Source organism: Chenopodium album, chromosome 23 (genome assembly GCF_948465745.1).
Source record: "Chenopodium album chromosome 23, dcCheAlbu1.1, whole genome shotgun sequence".
Classification (NCBI taxonomy): Eukaryota; Viridiplantae; Streptophyta; class Magnoliopsida; order Caryophyllales; family Amaranthaceae; genus Chenopodium; species Chenopodium album.
Window position 1 is genome coordinate 36,190,523 of NC_137856.1, and position 22,921 is coordinate 36,213,443.

At 34.7% G+C, this 22,921-nt stretch overlaps 3 protein-coding genes and 1 long non-coding RNA gene across 4 annotated transcripts; 2 read left to right on the forward strand and 2 right to left on the reverse strand.

Moving 5' to 3' along the window:
- Positions 1–1,078: 1,078 nt before the first annotated feature.
- On the reverse strand, positions 1,079–9,551 carry LOC145607971 (uncharacterized). Its single transcript, XM_081663573.1, has 16 exons — positions 9,421–9,551; positions 7,886–8,279; positions 7,665–7,787; positions 6,949–7,090; positions 6,239–6,489; positions 4,826–4,884; positions 4,485–4,579; positions 3,872–3,974; positions 3,637–3,731; positions 3,502–3,564; positions 3,061–3,136; positions 2,850–2,958; positions 2,372–2,484; positions 2,231–2,289; positions 1,597–1,705; positions 1,079–1,393 (listed from the first exon to the last, which is right to left on the reverse strand). Exons 1-16 carry the CDS (start codon positions 9,427–9,429, stop codon positions 1,259–1,261), a joined length of 1,935 nt encoding a protein of 644 aa, XP_081519699.1. The 5' UTR covers positions 9,430–9,551; the 3' UTR covers positions 1,079–1,258.
- A 491-nt stretch (positions 9,552–10,042) lies between these two features.
- On the reverse strand, positions 10,043–13,814 carry LOC145609561 (G-type lectin S-receptor-like serine/threonine-protein kinase At5g24080). The gene is made up of 5 exons (XM_081665016.1): positions 13,543–13,814; positions 11,479–12,842; positions 11,150–11,330; positions 10,484–10,937; positions 10,043–10,384 (listed from the first exon to the last, which is right to left on the reverse strand). Exons 1-5 carry the CDS (start codon positions 13,812–13,814, stop codon positions 10,043–10,045), a joined length of 2,613 nt encoding a protein of 870 aa, XP_081521142.1.
- Positions 13,815–16,107: 2,293 nt separating this feature from the next.
- Positions 16,108–21,366, forward strand: LOC145608411 (uncharacterized). The gene is made up of 3 exons (XR_014105805.1): positions 16,108–16,273; positions 18,794–19,252; positions 20,511–21,366. It is a non-coding gene; the product is annotated as an uncharacterized LOC145608411 (long non-coding RNA).
- Positions 21,367–21,648: 282 nt separating this feature from the next.
- Positions 21,649–22,854, forward strand: LOC145608410 (putative membrane-associated kinase regulator 6). The gene has a single exon (XM_081664023.1). The coding sequence runs from the start codon at positions 21,887–21,889 to the stop codon at positions 22,562–22,564; it is 678 nt and encodes a 225-aa protein (XP_081520149.1). The 5' UTR covers positions 21,649–21,886; the 3' UTR covers positions 22,565–22,854.
- The last annotated feature ends 67 nt before the right edge of the window (positions 22,855–22,921 follow it).

Genomic DNA, 22,921 nt, shown 5'->3' on the forward strand with positions numbered 1-22,921 from the left:
ATTGAAAGCATCAGTTTATACAATACTAACATTGACACGGAATAAAAAAATTAAAAAAAAGTTACACACCCAACACTCTAACATCATTAAAGTGTGGACATTTGATATTTTGTCCTAAGACATACAAGAAATAAAAATAAAATCAACACGACATTGGACATTAGTTCTATCAAGATATATTACTTCCTCAGTTCTTTTTTACTTGACCCGCTTTGACTTTTACACTATTCATCACCCCTCATTTGACCGTCTTTTGTGAATAATATGTAAGGAAAAACATATTCATGTAAGATCTTTTTGAATTCGTCTCAATAAGTACTATCATAATATGTAAATTTTATAATTTTTACTTATGAAGAATTAAAGTTATTGTTCGTTAAAGTTTTGCATTGGCAAGCGTGATAAAAGAAACAGGTCAAGTAAAAAAGAACAGAGGAAGTAATAATAGTTGTACAAATATACAAATGACGTACTTTTTAAATATACAATGTCATAATATTTGCAAAAGGATGTGGTTAGCAACATGAAGCAGGTTTTTTATCTATGCAGGCCATTGACAAAGATCATCTCCCCCCATTTACTTCTATGAAGTAGTTATATGCTTATGTAAACCTATTTCTTTATATTGACTCAACTCCTTCAATCCAAGTCATCTTTGGCCTTCGTTGGCTTCTTCTAAAATCTCCGTGATCTAAACTCTTTACATTATTATCGGTGTATCTTCTGGTCGTCACCTCACAAGCTCAAACCAACACAATCGATTCTCCCTTACCCTAAATATTGGTAACTCCAACTACCCTCCAAATTACGTCATTCCTAATTCTATCCTTAAGAAGTTCCCCGTATCCATCTCAATATATGCATCTTTGCAGCACCCATCTTTCTAAAAATGATTTTTCTTAGCTACCACTTTTTAAACATAAGCACAACAAATGCATCCTCACATTATCATGGAATGTATCTAGTGAGAAAGTAACAATTAAAATCTGGCTCAAAAGGCATAGTTGAATGACAGCGGATGGGTATTATTTTACTACTCAATACGTGATTTCAAGATCCAAAAACAGTACACTAAAAGTTTCTGGAAATTCATCTTTGCTGAGTAAAGGGAAAAAAAAGGTTCCAACAAACATGCATCTAGTTATAGCAAAGAAGAAAAAAAAAGGATTTTCCAAGCCAAATTCCATACCTTTTAGACTGTAACTAGAGAACAGATAAGAACCTGTACTATCGCCCAATCAGGCATAAAAATGATTTCTTACAAAATGGATGTAACACGAACTGAATTATCACCAGAACCAGTAAGATATATAGGTAGGGTTGGATGCCAATCGACAGTTGTCACAGCAGCACTGTGTGGTAGAGTTTTTGATCCGTTTGCAAGACTTCCAACCTAGAAAAAAGAAAACAAACTATAAGAAAAAATTTCCAGCCCAGTATCATCTTTACATCTTTAGTAATATGGTGTCGAGAATCAGAAATAGATTTTGCATTCTTAGTTAAGGAAAAAATTTAGGCCAGTGAAACTGATGAACTTATTATGGAAATAGATGTACTAGATTGATGTATTAGTACAGCAACAGAGGTGAATTGTACCTGATACATGGGTGATCGTACTAAATCAGAGGTCACCAGCAGTCTCTTTCCAGTACAGTCTAGCGCCATTTCATGACGGCAGTGTTTCGAGGTATCAGGATTGCAGAACCTACAGAATGAGAAAACGTGTGATTCTAAAAATTCATTTTCAGCATCTCTTGATGTCTATATAGATATCTTTAACAGAAGTACATCATAACAACACATAGTGAGGGTCAAATATACAGTTGGCAAGAAGATCCATACAACAACCATTAAAATACCAGTTTCAGTTTAGCAAAGACAAGGAACAAAAATCCACCTCACCAGGAGTGGGAGCTTTAGTTATCTGAAGTAATTAGTCTATTTGCAAAATTAATTTCTGAAGTAATTAGTCTATTTGCAAAATTAATTTAACAATTGTTAGGTAACATTGATACGTTGGGTACCTCTACAGCTTAACCTGATCCACCGGTTCTATAATGATGCAGTACACAGCAAGAAAAGCAAAGAATGAAGAAGTCACATGATAAACACCTTACCACAGGTCATTGTGTCAAAAAAGCATCTATACACAAAATGATACATGCAACTAGCCAAAATGGTGTAAAAATTCACGTGGCATCAATATTTTTTTATACAGAAATGCTAATACCTGCTGCAATCTGCTGACCAGACTACTCTACCTTGATTTTGTAAGCTCCATTCAAATACCTGAACCCATAAAATATCCGTTTTTTTTTTCAGCAACAGTCCTAATTATTGCTGAAGTTGCACAAAAGCTTAAACTACTTACTTTTCCATCTGATCCCAAAGTAAATATACTTGTCTCATCATGTCCGAAAAGAATGGAGCTGATGGGACAATCATGAGCTGGCCATCCAGTAATTTGCAGACCCGCAGACATATCTTATGTTAGTCAAGGACTCAGAATACTCAGATGTCTGGCTACAGATATGAGTATAGCCCAAAGTTGATATCAATACATTATCCACGCATTCAAGAACCTGAGTAACATAATCATGCATCTGGAATTTTTATAATGGGGTAATAAGAAGAAGGCTATTAAAACAATCTCTCTACTTTGGGAACAGATAAGAGGTCTAGGATATAGAATTTTGAATCTCCATGGGATGGATGATGCAGGGCTTGGCAGGATATGATCCTACAAACCAAGTTTCCAGATACTCTCACTTTGATATGTAATGCAGAGCAACCAACAAAATATACATACATCACCACACCAAAGGAAACATGCAAACATGTAAGGATACCAAACATGTGAATCATCCCATCAACAGCAGCAGCTGCTAAAATCTTTCCATTGTGATTGAAGCACACAGAAGTTATCGCTGGGGGCTCTTCACCAAGTGGAAGGACTGTCTTCACAGAGTAAAATGTCATCAAAAGATTGATCTTTATAATTAAGTTAATAAACTTTCCCCTCAAAAAAAAGTTAATAAACTTTGGAAAACCACAACATACCATAGGCTTCCATGTCTTCATGTTCCAAACAGTTAGTGAAGCATATCCCATGGTGTTAGCATATGTTGTTTCATCCCTAATATTTATGAAAAAGAAAAAAAAATAAATGAGTCTTTTAGTCACCCTCGAGTTATAAAAATGAACAAAAAGTTCAGAAACATAGAGAAGCACACCCAATCTATGAATCCCGAATCTAGGTTCTTTCGGCCATGAAGAGTTTGAACAAATAAATAAGAAAATAATGCTCATATTAAATAGCTATACTCGATTTTCAAAAACTAAAAGAACAATATGCCTTAGTTTGACTGAGTAAAAGTTTTATGACGAGAAGTTATCCTCCTTTTCAAGGAACATAAATGAAAAATAGCATCAAAGATAAAAATCAAATCAGGATCACTGAACTTATAAATGAATAGAAAAAAAGTAAAAGCAGAAGTATACCCTTCAGATGCAGCTGCAGAAACAAAAATGGGTTCCACAGGGCTGCATTTTATATCTAGTACCCTGTTATGTAGGCACAGCAATCAGCACAATGAATCAAAAAGGACTAAAAAAAGTTCTTTGTCCAGGAACAACCTTCGAAATGTTTGACCTGTGCTAAGATCACAAACAACTCTTTTTGCATCCACATTCCATGCCTTAATGCCTCCCTCAGCGGTGCCTATCAGAAGCTTTTGTCAAGCCAAAAAGTGATATAATTAAAGGTAAATATCAATTGAAGAAAGCAAACTCTGCACTGATGTCAATTAGAGAAAATTAATGCAATGCACATAAGCACACCACGAAAAGGGGTGGAAAAGAAGAAGCATACCAAGCGATCAGATTTACAATCCCAATCAAGAGACAGAATTTCTGCTCCACAATATATGGTGGCGTTTCTAGATCCCAGTGTGGATGAGTCATATGTCCAAATCCTTTATCACCAGTAAATCAAACTAAAGTCAATAATCCACTTAAAGAAGGTGACTATCATAACCATAGCAAACTGAATTAGAGTACAGTCGCCTAAAATTCATTTATTATCCGTCAAAGATAATATCCAGGATAAAGGTTAAAATTAGGCCTCTCCATTCCCTGTTCATTTAAAGAAGGTGACTAGCTGACTACCAGTCAACCATAGTATCATGGTCCTTTTATCAAAGGGAAATAATAGAATAAAATCTTCATGAAAACAGAACACTCTCCCATCTCCATACATTTCTTGTTTCCCATTAACCTAACTAGAAAGATACACCTTTAGAGAAAGAAAGCACCCCCATCCAAATAATACCATGACATAAGCATGTAATCAGTTAGCAATTAAACAGGCAGTAAATTCAGTCCGCTCAGACAATTTAGTAAAATTAGCATTATGCATTTGCAATCATTAGTCTTCACTTCCAGAAGCAAGAAGGAGCTCAAAACTAAATCTGGACAGCAGATACCTGACAGTTCCATCTGTAGAAGCACTTGCAATATTATCACCAGATGCTGAAAAGCGGGACCTACTGATGGGACTTGTGTGCCCCAGAAACGTTTCCTTATAACAAATGCCATCAGAATTCAAAATGAGCTAAGGGAACAATGATGAATTCAAAATAATAATAACAAAGTTAGACAGCATCTTCATCCTCTGAAGAAGTGATGAGTAACGTCTAGTTTATTGCCATGAATAAATGAATTATTGATTGGAGCGAGTGTAGTATGTGTCAATGAAGCCATATGAAATTTGGATATATTACAGCAAATTTCTCATAAGTGATTGACTTAAAACATGAGGCACTACCTGGAACTGCACTTGTACTTCTGAAAATTCTTCCTCACCTAGGACCATAGCCACCTTTTCTGTCATACCATAGTCAACCAGACTTATTCAGCAAGAAACATTTTGTTTAGCCTAAAAGCTCATGCAAGTCATGCAATGTATCAGATATAATCACAATAGCATATATGATCCTTTCATGGCCCAAAATCTGAAAGTCAGCAACTGATGCTAGCTTGGAACATCTACAATCTCTTTACTCCTAACTCAACCATTATTTTATCCCCTTCAAAAAACCCAAGAACAATTGGTATCAGGATCATTAACATTGACACAGAGCTTAAACAATTTATATGCCTTGTGCACATTGACACACCCTCGCTCAGGGAGGAAGGGGGTGGGGATGGGGATGGAAGAAGAAGCTATTATATTAAGCACTATTGCCCACTCAAATAATTACCATTCATACTCCTATTAGTCAATACAGCAGCAATTACAGAGGAAGAAAAAAAAACCGACAAATGCAAACTCAATAGTACAATCTACCTATAATTCTATAAGACCAAGAACCAAGGAGTCTGCCTTCAGGGGGAAAAAATGGGCCTATTTTCCCTAGTCTCCTCACTGAGATTCTGGATTGAGCTTGAGGGTAGTACTCGTAGTAAAATTTCAAAACTTAGTGCTTCTCTTTCTCTGCATTTTGTAGTTAAATGGACTCACAGTTCATAATTAATAATTGTAATATGCACTTGGATCAGTTAATCAGCCATCTCCTCATACAATCAGCGTTATTTCATCTTAGTCTTGGGACAGTGTGGACCTAAAGATCAAAAGCAAAAAACATACTTCCTCCACGATTTAATAATTAGTTATTGCACTATCTGGACATATACGTTTTTCACATTCTCTCCTTAAACTATATTTAATGTCATATATAAGGAAGATTATAGTTATGAGAGATCTTGTTAAATTTGTCTCAATATCTACTTTCAAAAAATCAGTTTTTTTATAATATTTACTAATATTAAAGATGTTCAAGCACTGGTACGTAGGAAACTCTTCATGGTGCAAGTAAAAAAAAAATGGAGGAAATAATAAATAGTAAGAAACTATCAAATGTCACTTCCAGACCTTTATTCGATTCACAAATTCATTGAACTTCTTTGATATTTAAAGGATCAAATGTTCAATGAATTAGTTTGTTGTAGTAGTTAGTTTCCTGTTATAATGATTTAGAACTCACTCTTTGAGATAATATTTTTATCTAAATTCCATCTGTTAACCAGTGTTAGGGATTTCTATTTCTGGTAAAAATTCTGCTATAGTCAACTTATAAAAGTCACAAGTTCACTTTACATAAAAAGCCATTGTTTTAATTTGCACAATATGTAAATCCAATGATTATATAAACAGGTATCAAAGATAAGATAATATTACCACTATATGAACCATATTTGGAAACATGGATTCCATTATGATCGTTGCTAACTGGTGGATTTCCAGAAGAACTCGGGGCATGATCAGCATTGCAGGCAGTCGCATTGGACAACTCCGAACATCCAACCACTTCATGGCTCTTGAATCCAGCTTCAAGCTCACTTTTAGATGTAGCGGATAGACTTGCCTCTTCGGAAACCACAGAAGCACTTTGCACAGAATTATCTTCTTGTCCCATTAACACAGTACCACTATGCGAGAAAAACAACAAAGTCAAGAATTTTTTTTCTCTTTTTTAAGTGTTGGGAGGGAGACCAACATCTATGGAAAGAGCCCCTAAGCTACATATCAAGGGAGTTGAGATCATCATCTTCTAACAATTCTATTGTAGTAGGAATCTAGTGAGGCCAAAAATGTTGTCTACGTCACTTGAGCATTCATTTCAAAGAATTCCTGTTCAGTACTCAGATATCTAGATAAAGATGCATGCCAATTTCACTATGGTTGAACTGACTTGATCCTTTTGTCATTTATGAACTCTAAGTCATACTTTCAGGCTTTCAGCTATAACTTTATAACATATGTAGAAAGCTACAATTCCTAGTGTGTAAACAAACGAAGAAGCATCAACTTGAATCTAAGGAACAACATCCATTTTGGAGGTATTGAGATAATAATTGTATAAAAACAGCAATAATGCAATAAAGTACCGTCTAAGATGATGTAGTTGAGCATCCCTTTCTTCCAGGACAGCCTGAAGTTGTGATAACTTCAAATTTAGCTGCTTAATGTCTTTTCTGAGACGGTTGATAGTGTTCTTCTCAGTACTTATCTTCATTAAAGCAGGAATGCGTGAAGAGGTCAAGGAAACACCAAGTATACTCCTTTATGTCACTAAAGTACAGTTTAATTGGTAATTAAAAGAACACACATATTGATAAGAGTTCTTCATTTAAAAATAAAAATAAAATAAAAAAATAAATAAACCAATCCAAGCTGAGGGCAAAGAGCAGAGCTTCTCAATCCAGAATATCCAGTTCCATGATATACACTTGCTGAGACCATTGTTAAAAAAATTCAAATATCTTCTTTCAATTTTATTTTTTTTTTTAAAAAAAATAAAAATATCTAGAGCACCAGAAGTCAAAAAAAAGGTAACAGGGATCGTTCCCAGGATAAAAGTGAATTGGCACAGGGGTGTATTTAGTGTGTTCATTTTCTGAATGTTCACATTGAGTTGAGTTTCAACCACATGCCAAATACATCAGCAATAACAGTTTCAAAGCTGAGCCAAATTGTATGTAAGAGCAGGGCAATGAGGCAGTAGTCACAAGTCATCAAGCTAACATCAGTGTTAGTCACTTCCATATTAATAAGATAGTACTAGACTACTAGTCATGAAATGATAGGAAAAAACATAGGATATGAGTTCCACTAAACATCTGGCTCAGAAAATTCCTTAGTGAAAGATGCAAAGCATCCAACCATTCCTTTGAGAAATAAATGCGAAACTGAGGATCTAAAGCAGGATTCTTTAGATACGGCATAGCTGCATATGAAGCAAAGGTCAGACAGTATGCGAACAAGGTAATATCAAAGAAAAAAAATGTTGGTCAAGAATAACTTAATGAAAAAAAGATAACACACCAAACCATGGAGTCCAATCATCTCCTTTTTGCTGCAAGTCATCACCCAACATATCAAAAAACTCCTTGACTTTGTCATTCCTTCCTGAACGCACAGCATGTACTATATAATAGCGGAGAATAGAGGCCTCCAACTTGGACAGTGTAGCATAAAACACTGTCTCGGAGGAAGAAATACACTGCTTAAAGAAACTAAAAAGGCCAACCAATTTCTCAGCCTCAAACTTAGGTAAATATTTTGAGAAAATCAAGTCAAGTATCTTGTCCACTTGAAAACCTTTCCCGACATCCATATTTAGTTCCATCTCAAAAGCTTGTAGTGTACTAGTGAAACCTCTGAATACAAGAAATTCTCTTACTAGCTCCTCAGCATAATGCATATTTTCCATCTTCACCTAAAATACATACACAAAAAGTAAATTACAATCAGCTCACTGCACATAAGAAAATGGCAGTATGATTCCAAGTAAAATTATTACTTTTAAAGAATTAAACCACATTCATATCAGAGGACAAAATGCATCAATACTTTACTTCCAAAGGTCACTTGAATGTGAACTTGGAAGTAGACACTTAATAGCAGGTAACTCAGGTCACAAAGATATTCAAGAAACACAAAACACAAAAGGCTACAAGTTACAAAATACTGGTATTCATTAAAGAGAAAGCTTGTTCTCGTATGACAACCAATTTGGCTTTTCTGAAAGAAAGAAAACAATATTACTTGTCCCAGATGACCACTGCCATTCTTAATTACTCCAGCTCCTCATCAATTCCAAGCTAAACATATCTCACCCTTGGATTTTTACATACAATCAAGCACTAGGACACTCGAAAAATCTTCACAGCAGTCAAAATTTTTATCATTCTATTTCATTACATCAAACGTTCAATACCTTTTTCGTACACGATGCTATAAATCATACCCAATATATCAATATCCATTTAGGGTAGGATGGGGTGTTGAAGACTCTATGTGCAGAATCCTTACTTGAAAAAGGAAACCCTAAATACAACAAAAGACTCAGACTCCTTAATCAGAAGTATTTATGATCAATACTTTTCTAGATAAAGCTTCGATAACTTCGTTCCAGAGCAAAATTCTAGGGTAAGACTATCTACATTTCATGGGATGACTTTGATTCACTCAGAGGACTCATCTTATCCCAGAATTTGCTCTTCAGTATACCAAATAAAATTTACCCAAAATCAAACCAAAAAAAGCAGAATTTCCACTTTATTCAATCCAATACTTCACAGTTCAAATTGATAAACACGCCAGATAACAAATGAGAACCTAAAAATCAACTTAAACATGACAAAATCAAATAAAAATGGCAAAGATGAATCAAGAACCAGTGCTCAAATTCCTAATTAAACTAGATGCAGCTGAAATTCATCGGCGAATTGAACACTAAAACAATGTATTATAACTGGAAACTGAGATTATTCACACGGAATTAAGATTGAAGGTTGCCGTAAGAGAAAATCTAGGGTTTATGAATTGGGAATTAATAAATTAGGGAAGAATATTACCTTCAGCATAGATTAAGATTAAAATGGATGAAGTTGAATGCACTTTGAAGCTTGAATCCAGCTGATCTTGCAGTTGAAAAATTCAGGAGAGAGAGAACAAGAGAAGGTGTCTGAAATCTGTAAAGCCACGAGTTCTTGATGCCAAGTTAATGTAATAATTGAATTTTGCAATTTATACTTTACCCCTGTTCATGACATATTTGGGTTTACTTTATTATTTTTTCGCAAATTCTTATATGTGGCCAGCTAGAAATTACTTCATTAGTGTAATAAAGGGTTACTTGGTTAGTATTAAAGGGTTTACTTTGTCATTGTTACAGGATTACTTGGTCAGTGTTTTACTTTGTCCTTTTATAGTGGTCACACGGTATGGTCGACCATACACAACACAAACTGGTTATTTTTATTCCAGATTTCTCATAATCGTATATAATGTTTGGAAATGTGGGTGTCAATTAACTTATTTGATTAAATTATTAGAAATCAGTCTTAGAGTTAAAAAATACTTTCATTAATGTAACGGCACATTGTAAAAAAAAATAGTAAACAAAAAAGATAGAAAATTTTAACAATTAACATTAAAAAATCCTAAAAATGACTTAATACAAAAAATTGGCTTTTATCAACGAGGTGAGACAGTGGAATAACTACATGTAGCACGAGATGATGGGTTCGTGTTAATGGTAAAAGTACTTGTATGATCATCATTTTCTCTTTTCATAGCTTTGTATACATTATCTAATCCTTCTTCAATTAACTCCAAAATGTTTTGTGGCATTGGAGGCATATTCACTTCCATTGTACCTTCAAACATTTTTACCACTTCTCCCATTGAAGGTCTCACTGATACTTCATCTTGGACACACCAAAATGCTATCTTAAGAGCCCTTGTAACTTCTTCCTCATCAACGGCTACTCCTAATCGCTTATCCACGACTTTGATCGCTTGTTCATTTACCATCTCCTGAAAAAGAGTGTTTGTTATTTACAAACTCGACTTTGTGTAGCTTTGAAAGAACAAATATTGAACAAAGAAATAAAGGTTAAGTGCTAAAAAGCATACCGTAAAAGCCCATCCAGGGTAAAAGAAATCTTCAGCATCATAAGACATGTCAAGGTTCCTCCTTCCTCCAATAATTTCTAATAATAGCATTCCATAGCTATAAACATCTGCCTTAACAGTTATGGGGCGATTACTAATCCATTCAGGAGCCAAGTATCCTCGTGTACCTCGAACCATGGTAACAACATGTGAGTGTTCTCTTCCCATCAATTTAGCTAGTCCAAAGTCTGAAACTTTAGGGCAGAAGTTTTCATCTAATAATATGTTTTCTGGCTTGATGTCACAATGGATTATTCGGTTCCTACATTGTTCGTGGAAGTAAGCTATCCCTTGAGCCGTGCCTAAGGCTACATTATAACGTGTAGGCCAATCGAGTACTTTGTCCCGGTTATAGTTTGGAGCAAAGATCCATTTGTCCAATGATCCATTTTTCATGAATTCATAAACCAATAGCCTACAGATAACCACATTGTTTCAATCAAAGTCAATATACATATAGAGATAGCCATTCGAGCTTATTGATTGAGTTCAAATATGGCTTTGGGTTAGTTTCAGTTATACTCGATGTAACAATTAATAAATAAAAAATCAACTATATAAACGAGAAACTTTTCAAGAGTTTAAACAGAACCACATAAGCGTGTCGTGTCACAAAATATGATATACCTGCGTGATCCCTCGGAGCAGTAGCCACAAAGACGAACCAAGTTCATGTGATGCATAGAGCCAATTGTATTGACTTCAGTGATAAATTCGCGCTCTCCATGGGGCAAAATTTTGTCAAGCTTCTTCACTGCAATGTAAGTCCCATCTCCTAGGCTTCCCTTGTATACAGTTCCAAACCCACCTGTCACAAATAAAATCATAATCCAATCATTAACATCATAACCTTAAAATTGCTTAATAACATTAATCCAATCATTAACATACAAAACAGAGAAAAACAGAGTCCTCTGTTTCTAAGGCTAATGCAAATGAGAGTTTTGAAGCCATACCTCTTCCTAACAGCTGGGAAAAATTAGAGGTACAATGCTGCAAATCCCGGTAGCTAAAACTAATCGGAGCACCCGAGAAGATCAACGAGCTTTCCATTGCTCGCTTCAACAATCTCTTCCTATGAACATTATAGTACAACAAAAGGCATAACAACCCTATTAACACCCCCATACTCAATACAATGGGAATGACCAAAGCCTTCTCATGTGCACTTCTATCATCCCCTCCTGAGTCACCTTCTTTTCTCGACGATTCACCCCAACTTGATTCATTCCCTAAGACCTTAACAAATAGGGTTGAACTCGGGTCTTGAAATCCTCCGTAATCCAACCTTCTTAGCACCCAACAATAAGGCTTTTCCTCATTCAACCCATACACTGAAGCAACACATTCACAATTATCTAAGCAAGCATCTCCACACTTAGAAACTGTAGGGATGTCACTATAGTTAGCTATCACAGACTCTTCTGAAAAGTGATAGTTTGTTTGTTGGACCGCGATTATCTTAAACTCTTTGGTAAGGTTTTCGTGTCTCCCATTGCATTTTCCTGTCAATGTAGAGTTCTCGAAACACCTATCATCATCCTCCCCTACCCTTACAGTCCCAGGCAAACAAGAGCAAGTCGAATTCGTCTTAGTCCTATCTAGGACACACACACCATTCCCACATATTCCAGCAATGTCACACGAGCTAGTCACAGCCGCCCACTCGGACACCCACTGGCGTGACCCATTGACATCGTTATCCCACCTATACAACCTCAAATTCCCGTTTACCTCTAGTACCAACCGCCTTAGGGACGTTGCATGTGTAGACGGTGTCAAAGACTTATTGTACAACAATCCATCAGTGTCGCAGTCATTTTTGTACACGTACACCGCACCATTAGATGACCCCGGACCATACACAACCCCAAAACTCCCATTCTCGTCTAGCATTGCCACCACATCACCCGTGGAATTCGATATATCAGGACCGGCCCAATACGAATAATTCGACAGTGTGTCATCAGGTGCATCAGGTAAGTTATAACTTAATGCTAGGCTAAGAGAAGTTGGTTGTTGGAGCATTTTTAAAGTGTAGTAACCTCCATGAGAAGGTGACTTCTTAGATGATGTAAGTTCCATTGATACATTCAAAGGTTGACCAGGTAATAAAGTATCAGAAGGATAAGAAAAAGTCTGAAACACAGGCTCCTGCATTTTATCATACAGGATAAAGTTGCCACTTTCTGACATTACTGCTGCTTCAACTCCTGCCCTTGAAGTGTTGGATGACCATATGGTGGCTCGGCCATCGCGGAGGACGAGGTTTCCGGTGTTGTCGAAGCTCAGCACCGCGTTTTTGGTGGCCAGATTGTCTCTAGATTGAGAGAGAAGGAAATCATTGGGATGTTTCAGGACATATTAGTAGGGAAAATGTACATGTGATGATCATCCCCTGCAATAGGATGATGTAAAATGACTAAGGAAAAAAAAAAAATGCTTTAGGTTTTAATCTTGATTTATGTTTCATTGAATAAATTTATTTAGTGACTAGTATGAACATCAAAATTCTTGTTCTTGTTCTTTTGCCTATGATACATCAAATATATGATTTCATCTAGAAATTAATTTGTTAAATGGTGAGTTCAATCTTTGACCAATATGTAACACTTAATACTTAAAGAACCAAAGAAAAATGACATGACAAATATGATCATCATTTGAAAGTAGCTAGTTTTTAACTCTTTATCATAAATCTATGATAAATTTTTGTACGGAATATACATATATATGATTTATATAAATAAAAAGTAGTCCGGATCAATCATAAATTGTGTACTTTATTAAAGCTTATTTCAAGCATTTTGGTACGAGAAATGAAACTATTATAAGTCTATCAATTATAACGATGATGCAATTTAGTTGAAAGTCAAGACTGAAATTCAAATAATTCTACAATGCCGCTAGTTATTAACAGATGTGTAGATGATACTCTATATGATTTACAACTAAAAAAAAAAAAAAAAAAAAAAAATCGGACATGCGAAAAATGAACAATGTGGTGGATTGGAGCTTACCTATTAGCAGACCAAACCAAAATTCTTTCTCCAGGAACTTGATTATACCAAATACCAAGCTGCAATTGATCATTTGTATACATAGGAGTGAACCCAAATGCAAAAGTTCCATTATCAGAGATCCAAGCTTTGTTTTCCTTAGCTACCAAGCTTGAACCAGGCCTAATTTGGCTAGCCACTGAACCAAAAAATCCAATTAATAAAATTGATGCAATATAACATAATGTTTTAGTATATGTATAGATATGAAACTTATTAGTATTAGGTGCCATTGTTATATGAAATGACGAACTTATTTTTATTGTGAAACTTTGGTTTATATAGTTGTCAAAAAATGAGTAAGAGGGAAATTGAATTGGGTTTTGGACACGTGGACAAAGTGGGTGAGCTAAAACCCTAAAAGGTTCAAAAATAAAATAAAATAGATTAAACTATGGATATGGTCGGTCCAAAATCTAAAAATTGAACTTTGGAGCTTTGAGATTATGGCACGTGTTGAAGTTGCTATAGTTTTGCAAAATATTTTGAGTAAATTCAATGAATATATTATTGGTGATTTATAGGTGTTTGAAATTAAGTTTGAGGCACGTCTCTTTTGGTTTACACTTAGTTATAATTTCTCGAATTCAAACAATTTTAAACCTCTTGTTAATGGTGTATTCACACTTTGGCTAATTACAGCCCATGCAAAATTAATGTTGGTAGGAGAAAAAATGCTTAGAAAGTCTATGTAATGATTGTGAATTTGGGCAGGATTCAACATAATTCAAGCTTATGGTTTGAATGTCAATTCGTGAAATAACTAACACTTCTCATAATTTGAATTTGGTAATGTCAGAATTCAAAAGTGAAGCAAGTGAAGTGTGTATAACCGCATATACATATACTCTTTACGTGTTTGAAATATGCTATATTGTTAATTTTAATGAATACTGACTAATTAAAATATATTATTGACATTTTTTTTTGTGAGCATTGCATTTTAAAATGTGAAATATTTGTTCATGTTTCGATTAATGAAAATAATTACGAAAAATAATACGGAGTACAAAGTAATAAATATAATTATGAGTGTAATACGAGATTATGAAGTATACATTTACCTCAATACTTTCAGATTTTGGCAATGGGAACGCAAGTATTTGTATGAAGTAGCTAAGCCTTTTAAAAAAATAAAACATAATAGATTTATAGGTGCATAATGCATTGTCATGCATTATAGTAAGAAAAATTTCCATAGTTAGGTTGTTTGAGTGGGTCATAAGTTGACAAAATGTACTTCAATCATATACTTATGTCTTATCCGTTTTCTAATTATAGGAAGAGAGAAAACGACCAAAAATTATAAATTAATAATATGGAATCGTATTGACTCTTACGTAATACTCCTACTCTATACGAGTAGTATTTAGTAGTAGACTATGACAATGGAAGATTAATTAGATTATTGAGGTTAATTAACTAAATTAGGTATGATGTATAGATGATATCACAAGAAAATGTTACGTACTTATATATATATATTTTTTTTGTGAATTTACGATCTTGATACTCATCGACATGGATTAAAGAAAGTAATAAGGTCAACAGGATAAAAAAAAAATGAATCCCACCGGCTTTGAATCACCTTTATTGACTGATCGACATATGTTCTAGAATTCGGGTAGTAAGCAAAAGTGCAAAAATCCACATGTTAATTATATCATTATTGGTAAAGAATTATTTGGAAGTTTTAATTGTATTATATAAGGGGGATTTTTCTATTGTGTGGCTGGGGTTACTCGAGTTATTTGGTTAGAGGATACTCGAGTTATTCCAGTAACCCCTCAAGTTTTCCTCAAAAAAAAAAAAAAAAAAAAAGTAATTCCTCAAGTAAATTCTGACCCATTAACCCCTCGAGTAACCCCTAACGAATATCACTCGGGTAACCTTTGATTGAGTAACCCCTGACCGAGTAACCCCTTGAGTAACTCCCGACCAAACCCCTTAAGTAACCCCTGATCAAGCATTTTAAGTAACCCATGATCATATACTCGAGTAACTCCGGGCATACGGTATGACCAGTCACATAGAAAAATTTGTGTTTATATAAATATTTGAAAGTTGTACGTTTTTAAGTAAACGATAATAATAATCCTAAAAATCTCACATATTAGATAATTAATTTGAAAATATCAATAACACAGATTAGTTAGTAATTTTATCATAGTCATATAGATTAAATATTTATTTGCAACCCTTGAGTAAGCAGACAAGCTAAACTAGAACACATGAAGTGTATACTTCAATCATTACGATAGTTATACGATACTCTATACATAATAAACAATATTATTATGTTTACAGTTTACTTATCTACTTTCTCGAACATTCATACCTCATTTACATGTCAAATGCGTGTAGTGCTTGTCCACTGATCACGATCACCTCTTAAGCTGGGTCGTATGTAAATATTTATAACTCCGTGCAATCGGTTGTACAATAATACGGCCCGATTCTCTTACGGGCCTTTAAGCCAACAACAAGATAGGAGAGTTCGTTGGTGCAAGATGGTTCATTGTTTGCAACCGCGCATTATTGTTTTTGGCGCGAATTATTGTCCGTCTACCGTCTCCCTCTTCATTCATTTCGACTTCAAAAATTATGCACCATAACAATCTCACCTGCAATTCAATGGCGATTAAAATTCATCCATCTCTTCGATCACTCCTCTTAACGTCTTCGGAGCACCGTGAGTTTCTCTAATCCTTCGAATTTATTATTATTTATTATTATTTTATTTTTTTTTTTTAACAATTTTAATCTGTAATTTTTACAATTAATAATTTAGGGTTTTCCATACAATTGGGCCTCCGATTTTGTTGATTGGGGTTTTAATTATGCTTGTTTGACTTGCATTATTGAAATTGCTCTAGGTTTTGCGATTATAGTTTGATGGAATTAGTAACTTAGGGTTTCCCCTTTTCAATTTTTCATTTTAGGGTTTACTTGATGGCTTGTTTTGTTGTAATTACTGATTAATTTAAACAATTTCAAGGTTTCTAAAGCATGTTTTGGATCAAATATTCTGTAATTGTGCTCACACAATGAGTATTTGGGGTGATTTGACACTCTTGCCAATTCTTATGTCATGACCTCTAGGGCTAATTGTCTTCGTTTGGAATTGAGAGGATAAGTCATTTGTTAGGGTGTAGTGCTCTAATTGTTGCTTTTTTTTCATCTAAATTGAGAAACTATTGATCTAAAAATAGGAGCATTTGAGATGGTTGATGTAGTATTGTCATGAAATTAAACAAGCTCTTATCTACGGCCGGATTCAGGAGCGTGTGGGAGGGGGGCTGCTTATTTGGGTCTGAATGTAGGTTAGAATTCACCACTCTAAGCTCATACGTTCGACATTGAACAGCTTAGAAGTGTTGTATACTTAAAAGTAACCTTATTCTTCTATCTCCATTGTTGTCGATTAAGGATCCTTTTAGTCTTTTAAATGAGGCGGTGATCAATCAAATTTCTTATTTTCTTTCTTTTGATAATTTAGGCTTTAGTCTTGAGAGAGAGAGAAAGAGGGGGGGGGGGGGGGGAACTGAGGTGGTGAATGGTGATGTAGTAAATGTATGTAGTTTTGTTGTTGAAGATGTGGTAGTGTGGTATGATATCATGATAGCTGCAAATGAGCCATTTCCAGGTTGGCATAGATGCATGATATAAGGGTTTGGTTTTTCTAATAATTACTTGGTTAGAGTTTGAGGTGATCTACATAGATTGGATAGGATTGGGACCCTAGAAAATGAAATAGTTTCTGGACTCTCGTTTTTTACTGATGCCTTTGAATCTTTGATGGAGTTCAAGGGTATAACTTTGGGTACTAAACTATTAAACATAGGATTCTGAGAGATATTGGCATTTAATGGAGCATTTTACTGCGTTCATTTACTCTGACTAGTGTTGAGTGCCCAATGTTCGTGCCAGATGTACCATGCAATCACATTGTGTCTCACCTGTTCTGTCTTTCATTTTATTTGTGCTTGGAAGGTGGGACTTAAGAAATATTATGCTTCGTTTTAGGTGGGCACTTTTATGGCTATCACCTGAGTATCCATTATTGATGCTAGTTTAGTCATTTAAGACTTTTATTTAGTTTCTCCTATGGGTTGTACCATGTGCATTGTACTGTTTTATCAAAGACCAATTGAATTATAGTACTGCTATGTGGGGTGACCATCAAATCTCTTGTAACTTAATATAGTGAAGCCCATTTAGATCTAAACTATCCTTGGAACCATGTTGACCTCAATAACTAATAGAGGCAAATAAAAGAAAATAATCAATTCAACAGAGCATAAGTTGTTCATGTATCCTTTCAACTGTATGTGGTAGAATAATGTTGTAGGTAAGAACATAAGATTCTTTCATGTTTCATGTTTTGGTCAAATTTCTTTCATTAGTCGTACTTATGTACAGGTTATCAATTAGATATCAGCATTTATTCACCAATTTTAATTATTTTCTCTCATATAACAGTTTTACATTCCTTACAAGAAAAGGCATAGCTGTATGAGATCAATGTAAATTCAGCTTGATCTACATTCTCTAATATTGCAGTTTTGTGATGAAAACCATGCAAGTCTGTTCCACAGACTAGAGTCACTAGACCCCTTTATGTATTATGAAATATATGAATTCGATTATAGAAGCTGTAGGCAGAAGGCAATGAGTTGTATATAGACAGGGTACAAGCTATTCAGAAAGATGACCAAAGTCCTCGTCTTTTGTAATTTTGCGGAAATTCATCCACTTTTCATGTTTTCTCTCCTTCCCTTTTTTTTTTAGGTAAGATGGTCTGGATGTTTATCTCTCAGGAAAGCTAATGCTACAATCATAGTATTGTTTCATTTATGTTTCTTTGATCTAAATTATGTAACTAATTAAGTAATTTTGGCAAGTCTGCAAATAAATATTCTCCATATTCTATTCACAGTGGATACTAGATTAAGTGTCCAGTAACAATACCTGTCACTAACTTTTTTCTGTTACTTTGTCCTCAGTCTTGAAGTGTGTGTGTGTGTTCCCCCCCCCCCCCCCCCCCCCCCACCCCCACCCCCCCTTTTTTTTGGTCATTTGTCTTTGTAATTTCTTCCTCAACCCATGATTGGTGTCAAGCTCTTTGATACTCAAAGAAACCACAGTGAAATAGGCATATATACTGGAACCACTTCTGATCACATATCTGTCCTGTTGGTTTTTATTACAGCTTCCTGTGAAATTAATGGCTGGCGAGAATGCGTCTACCAATCTGATGATTCTACTGTCTAAGTTCTGTTGCTTGGAATCTTCATTTCTTTTCAAAGGTTCTCTTACAAGAATTCTGAATATTGACACTTATTAGACTAAAAGAAAGTAAAAGTTCCATAAAAGTGGCTGCATCTGACACTTGAAAATATAACTCTGTCCAACACTGGTTCCGGACCCGAGTAATAGCATGTGGCATTCAGACTAATATCTCAGTCTTATTGTTGATCCGCTGACTTCTTATATGGAGTCCCGACAGGCCGACAGAAACGAGAATGTGATATTCAGAACATGAGCTGCAGTCTGGAGTGGTTTAAATGATGTTATTATGAAAGTTCAAGAAAATCGAGGACCACTGACATGAAAAATCATTTGTGACAAACATACCTTTCTGACAGCCATGAAGAGAATTTATTGAGAGGTATATATCTTGGTAAACTCAAAATGTATCTATGTTACTGCTGTCTTGCTTTCACATGCTCCCTACCTGTCTTAACCTTTTTAAGTCACCCGTTTTACCTAGGATAAGAACTACTCTGTAAGAAGTTAATCTTTAACTCTTTTTCAGGGGTGCCTGATGGATTCTGCTTCACATTTTATTTTTAGCAGAAATGGCTTTAATCTGGCCCTTATTTAGGTTGCAACCTATGACTTCATCTAGGTCATTAATATTGTAGTTTTAAAGACATTGTATGAACATATTGATGTACTCTAATTTTGAAATTTTTATGTTATATTATTGATATAAGAGCATCATGAGATGTAAATATTTTGAATCGCTTTCTCTTTCTGGTCCTTAAAAACCTTGGCTACTATTCTCTTCTTTACTAGACAAGTATGGGTCCCTTGTCTTCTGATTTTGCTGTTCTAGGTTGGCTTTGAGATGGAAGCTAAATATTTTGGCTCCACTTTTATCTCTTGTATGTATTCCTTTTATTTCTTTCGTTGTAAATTGCGAGCATAAGGGTAGGGATTACACTCATAAGGAAATCTATCTTGTGGATCAAATCTTAAGAAGAACAGCCTTGTGGATATGAAAATCTGAGCTCTGATTACCAGGAGTATTTGATATTTTCCGCCTTTCGTTTTCAGATATGTCTGTACAGTGTTAAGTGTAAACATTTTTAAAGAGTCGCCTGCAGATAAAATGCCAACTCATGCTAATGTCTTCTTTGCATCTCCTATTTGTATTGATCTGTAGTACCTTCTGATCTCTCAGGAGGGGGCGCGGCGTTTGGGTTTACACAAGGACTACACTAACGACAATGATTTAGTATAGATTGAGGGCGAGGTTCTGAGGAAGTTGAAGTATGCAATCTTGTCCGTAAAAATATTAAAACTGTATTAGAGGAATATAGGAGAATGTGGGGAGCATAAGATATGGCTTAGGAATTTTATGTGCCTGCTAGATTACACCTAAACCACTTATTTAATTGTTTTCTTTCTAAATTGGGTTATTTAGTTCTTACAACCTATTGTTCACTTTGATGGCTGTAAAGGCCTAATTTATATCAAAATTTGACAATTTATTTTCAATTTAGCCCCATCATTTTGTGATCTAGTTGATAAACTACAAATTTTGACTGCTCAATATTTTGAATGGTTACTGCTCATTTTTATGCCTACATTTGATTGTTTTTTTTTTAAAAATATTCTACCTAAAACACCATTATTTGCAGGACATTGTATGCGGCCGTCCAAGTTTCAAGTTCTGCTGCAGCAGTTGGGTTTTTTCAACTGTAAGATAATGAGCTCATTCTCTTAAAATTGCTCTATTATTTTCTCCATTAAAAATATTAATAGAGTACCTGAAGTTATGATTATAACAAAACAAAGGCAGGTGACTCAAGATCAACTTCTTTGTCCAGAATGGAACAGAATGTAGCTCTTTAGGAAAAGTTAATAGCATAGGACTAGATAAAATGCTTTATTTTTTTTTTTCTGGATGAGAAAGATGTTTAAAGTATCATTTGTAGCATGCATGAACCTGTTCTCATAATCCATAATCACTGTTATACCTTTTTCTAGGTTAAGCTATAATTAGAATTTAGAACCTTTAAGTGGCTGTATGGTGCATGAACTTAAGTCAAGAGCCCTGCTCTCTTCTTATTTTTGCTGAAGTGAAACAAGTCATTGAACTTAAAATCTTTTTACTGGTTAAAATTGATTTTTACTCATCAAAACTAATCTTTAGCGAGTAAAACTTATCTTACTAATTTCCTTAATTATTTGCTCTTTGGAGTCACTAACTTCACTAAACATAGGCCATATTCTCTTCACCTCTTAGTTACTAAATTTATATTATTTGCCGAACTTAAATCATTTTTGTTGAACTTAATTTTGTAAATAAAAATTGTTTTTTCTAATAATAACTTAGTTTTACGGAACAAGCTTTGTTTTAACTTAATGTATTTTTACTAAAATTCAATTATTTTATTGGGTAATGCTATATGTAGCCTATGGGCTACATATAAGCATTTAATATACTTCCTTTTTTAGTATTAAGTTGGGAATTTATCGATAATTCATGAGTAAATTGGTGTAATAAATGTTTATTTTAATGTCTATTCTTTCCACTTTTAGCATATTATATGCTATAGCCTTTTCCTTATTTTAGTTTAACTTAACTTACATTTACGAGTACTAATTTCTTAAGGTGAAGTAAACAAAACCTAAGTATTAGTTGCTGATATACGGAGTACTCATTCAAACTTTCATATGGAGTAGACTTCGTTAGGAAAACGTGACAGAACTGAATATTAATTGAAAAAAGTGACAATAAACTAGAGATGCTGGGAGGGTTACATCTATTGTGGCCTTTGTGGGTACATGTGGGGTTGCTATATTCTGTTTCTTTTCCTTTTCCTTTTCGAATCATTAAATATCGTTGTCTCTTGTCATAACACAGTCATAATTTATTATTTGCTCTCATTGTTTGGTGTGGGTATATATATATATGTCCTAGTTGCATTTCTGAATGCAGAGGTCAGGCAACTGCTTATAAATATTACAAGTATAATTCTCTGTCTTCTGTGTTTAGTTATTTTCTTACAGTATGGCCATTGTTGAATCATCCCAACCTCTTTCTATTGAAAGCTTTTCCTACAGTTGGCTGATAAACCTAAAACCATCCCTTGAAAGCCTCAGTGAATCCTTCAGAGCTGCTATGGATTCATCCGATGAGTCTTTTTTCATCGAGATGGACCCAAACATGCCGGCTTCAAAGAGGTTTAAGAAACTTGACAAGGATTTTGATTTTAATCTTCCTTTCTCGGAGCAAACTACGGCTGCCATTGTACATGCCGATGAGCTCTTCTGTAATGGCCTCCTCATGCCTCTTGTTAACTCATCAAGGAACAAAGCATATAGTGATTCAAGTCCATGTGCATCTCCTTTGTCAGAATTTCAAAACAGAAACACTGGTTCAGGTGATCGTAAGATCCGTTGTTCTTCCTTGAGAAGGTGTAGGAGCTTATTGTCCAAGAAGATGTTTGAAAAATATTTGTACTTTTTGTTCCCATTATTGGAAAAACTGAGATGCTGCAAATCAAAGTCAAAAAATAGAGCAGCTGATGATGGAATCTGGGTGAAGAATAGAAACAGTTCATTTTCACCACAAGCATCACCTCGAACTAGTGTAGGTTCCTTCCCTGGTGACATGAGGCGGTCTTGTGATTCAGAGAGCTCAATTAATGAGGCAGTTCTTCACTGTAAAAAATCAATTGGTATGTAATTTTAGAGCTCTTCACTATACTCGTAGTAATGTAATGACAGGTTTTGTACATAGAGATGGAACCATAATACCGTGATGATAGAAACAAGTACCATATAACGGAGTACTAAAGTTTACAATTTTGCTGATAAAGGGAATGAGAGGTTCAGAGATGTTTGTGTTCTCGCTCTCATCCCCTCCATGTACTCTCCCTTTCTTTGCTACCAATATGGTGCAACTTAATGTAGTGGTCCTGTTATGGGACAAGAAGAAAAAAGAGAATATTCATTTATAAGATTTTCCTTTTTATCTTCTTTTTTTCTCTTGTGACAAACAATAGAAGAGAAATTGCAATTTTGATGATTATATTGTATCGAT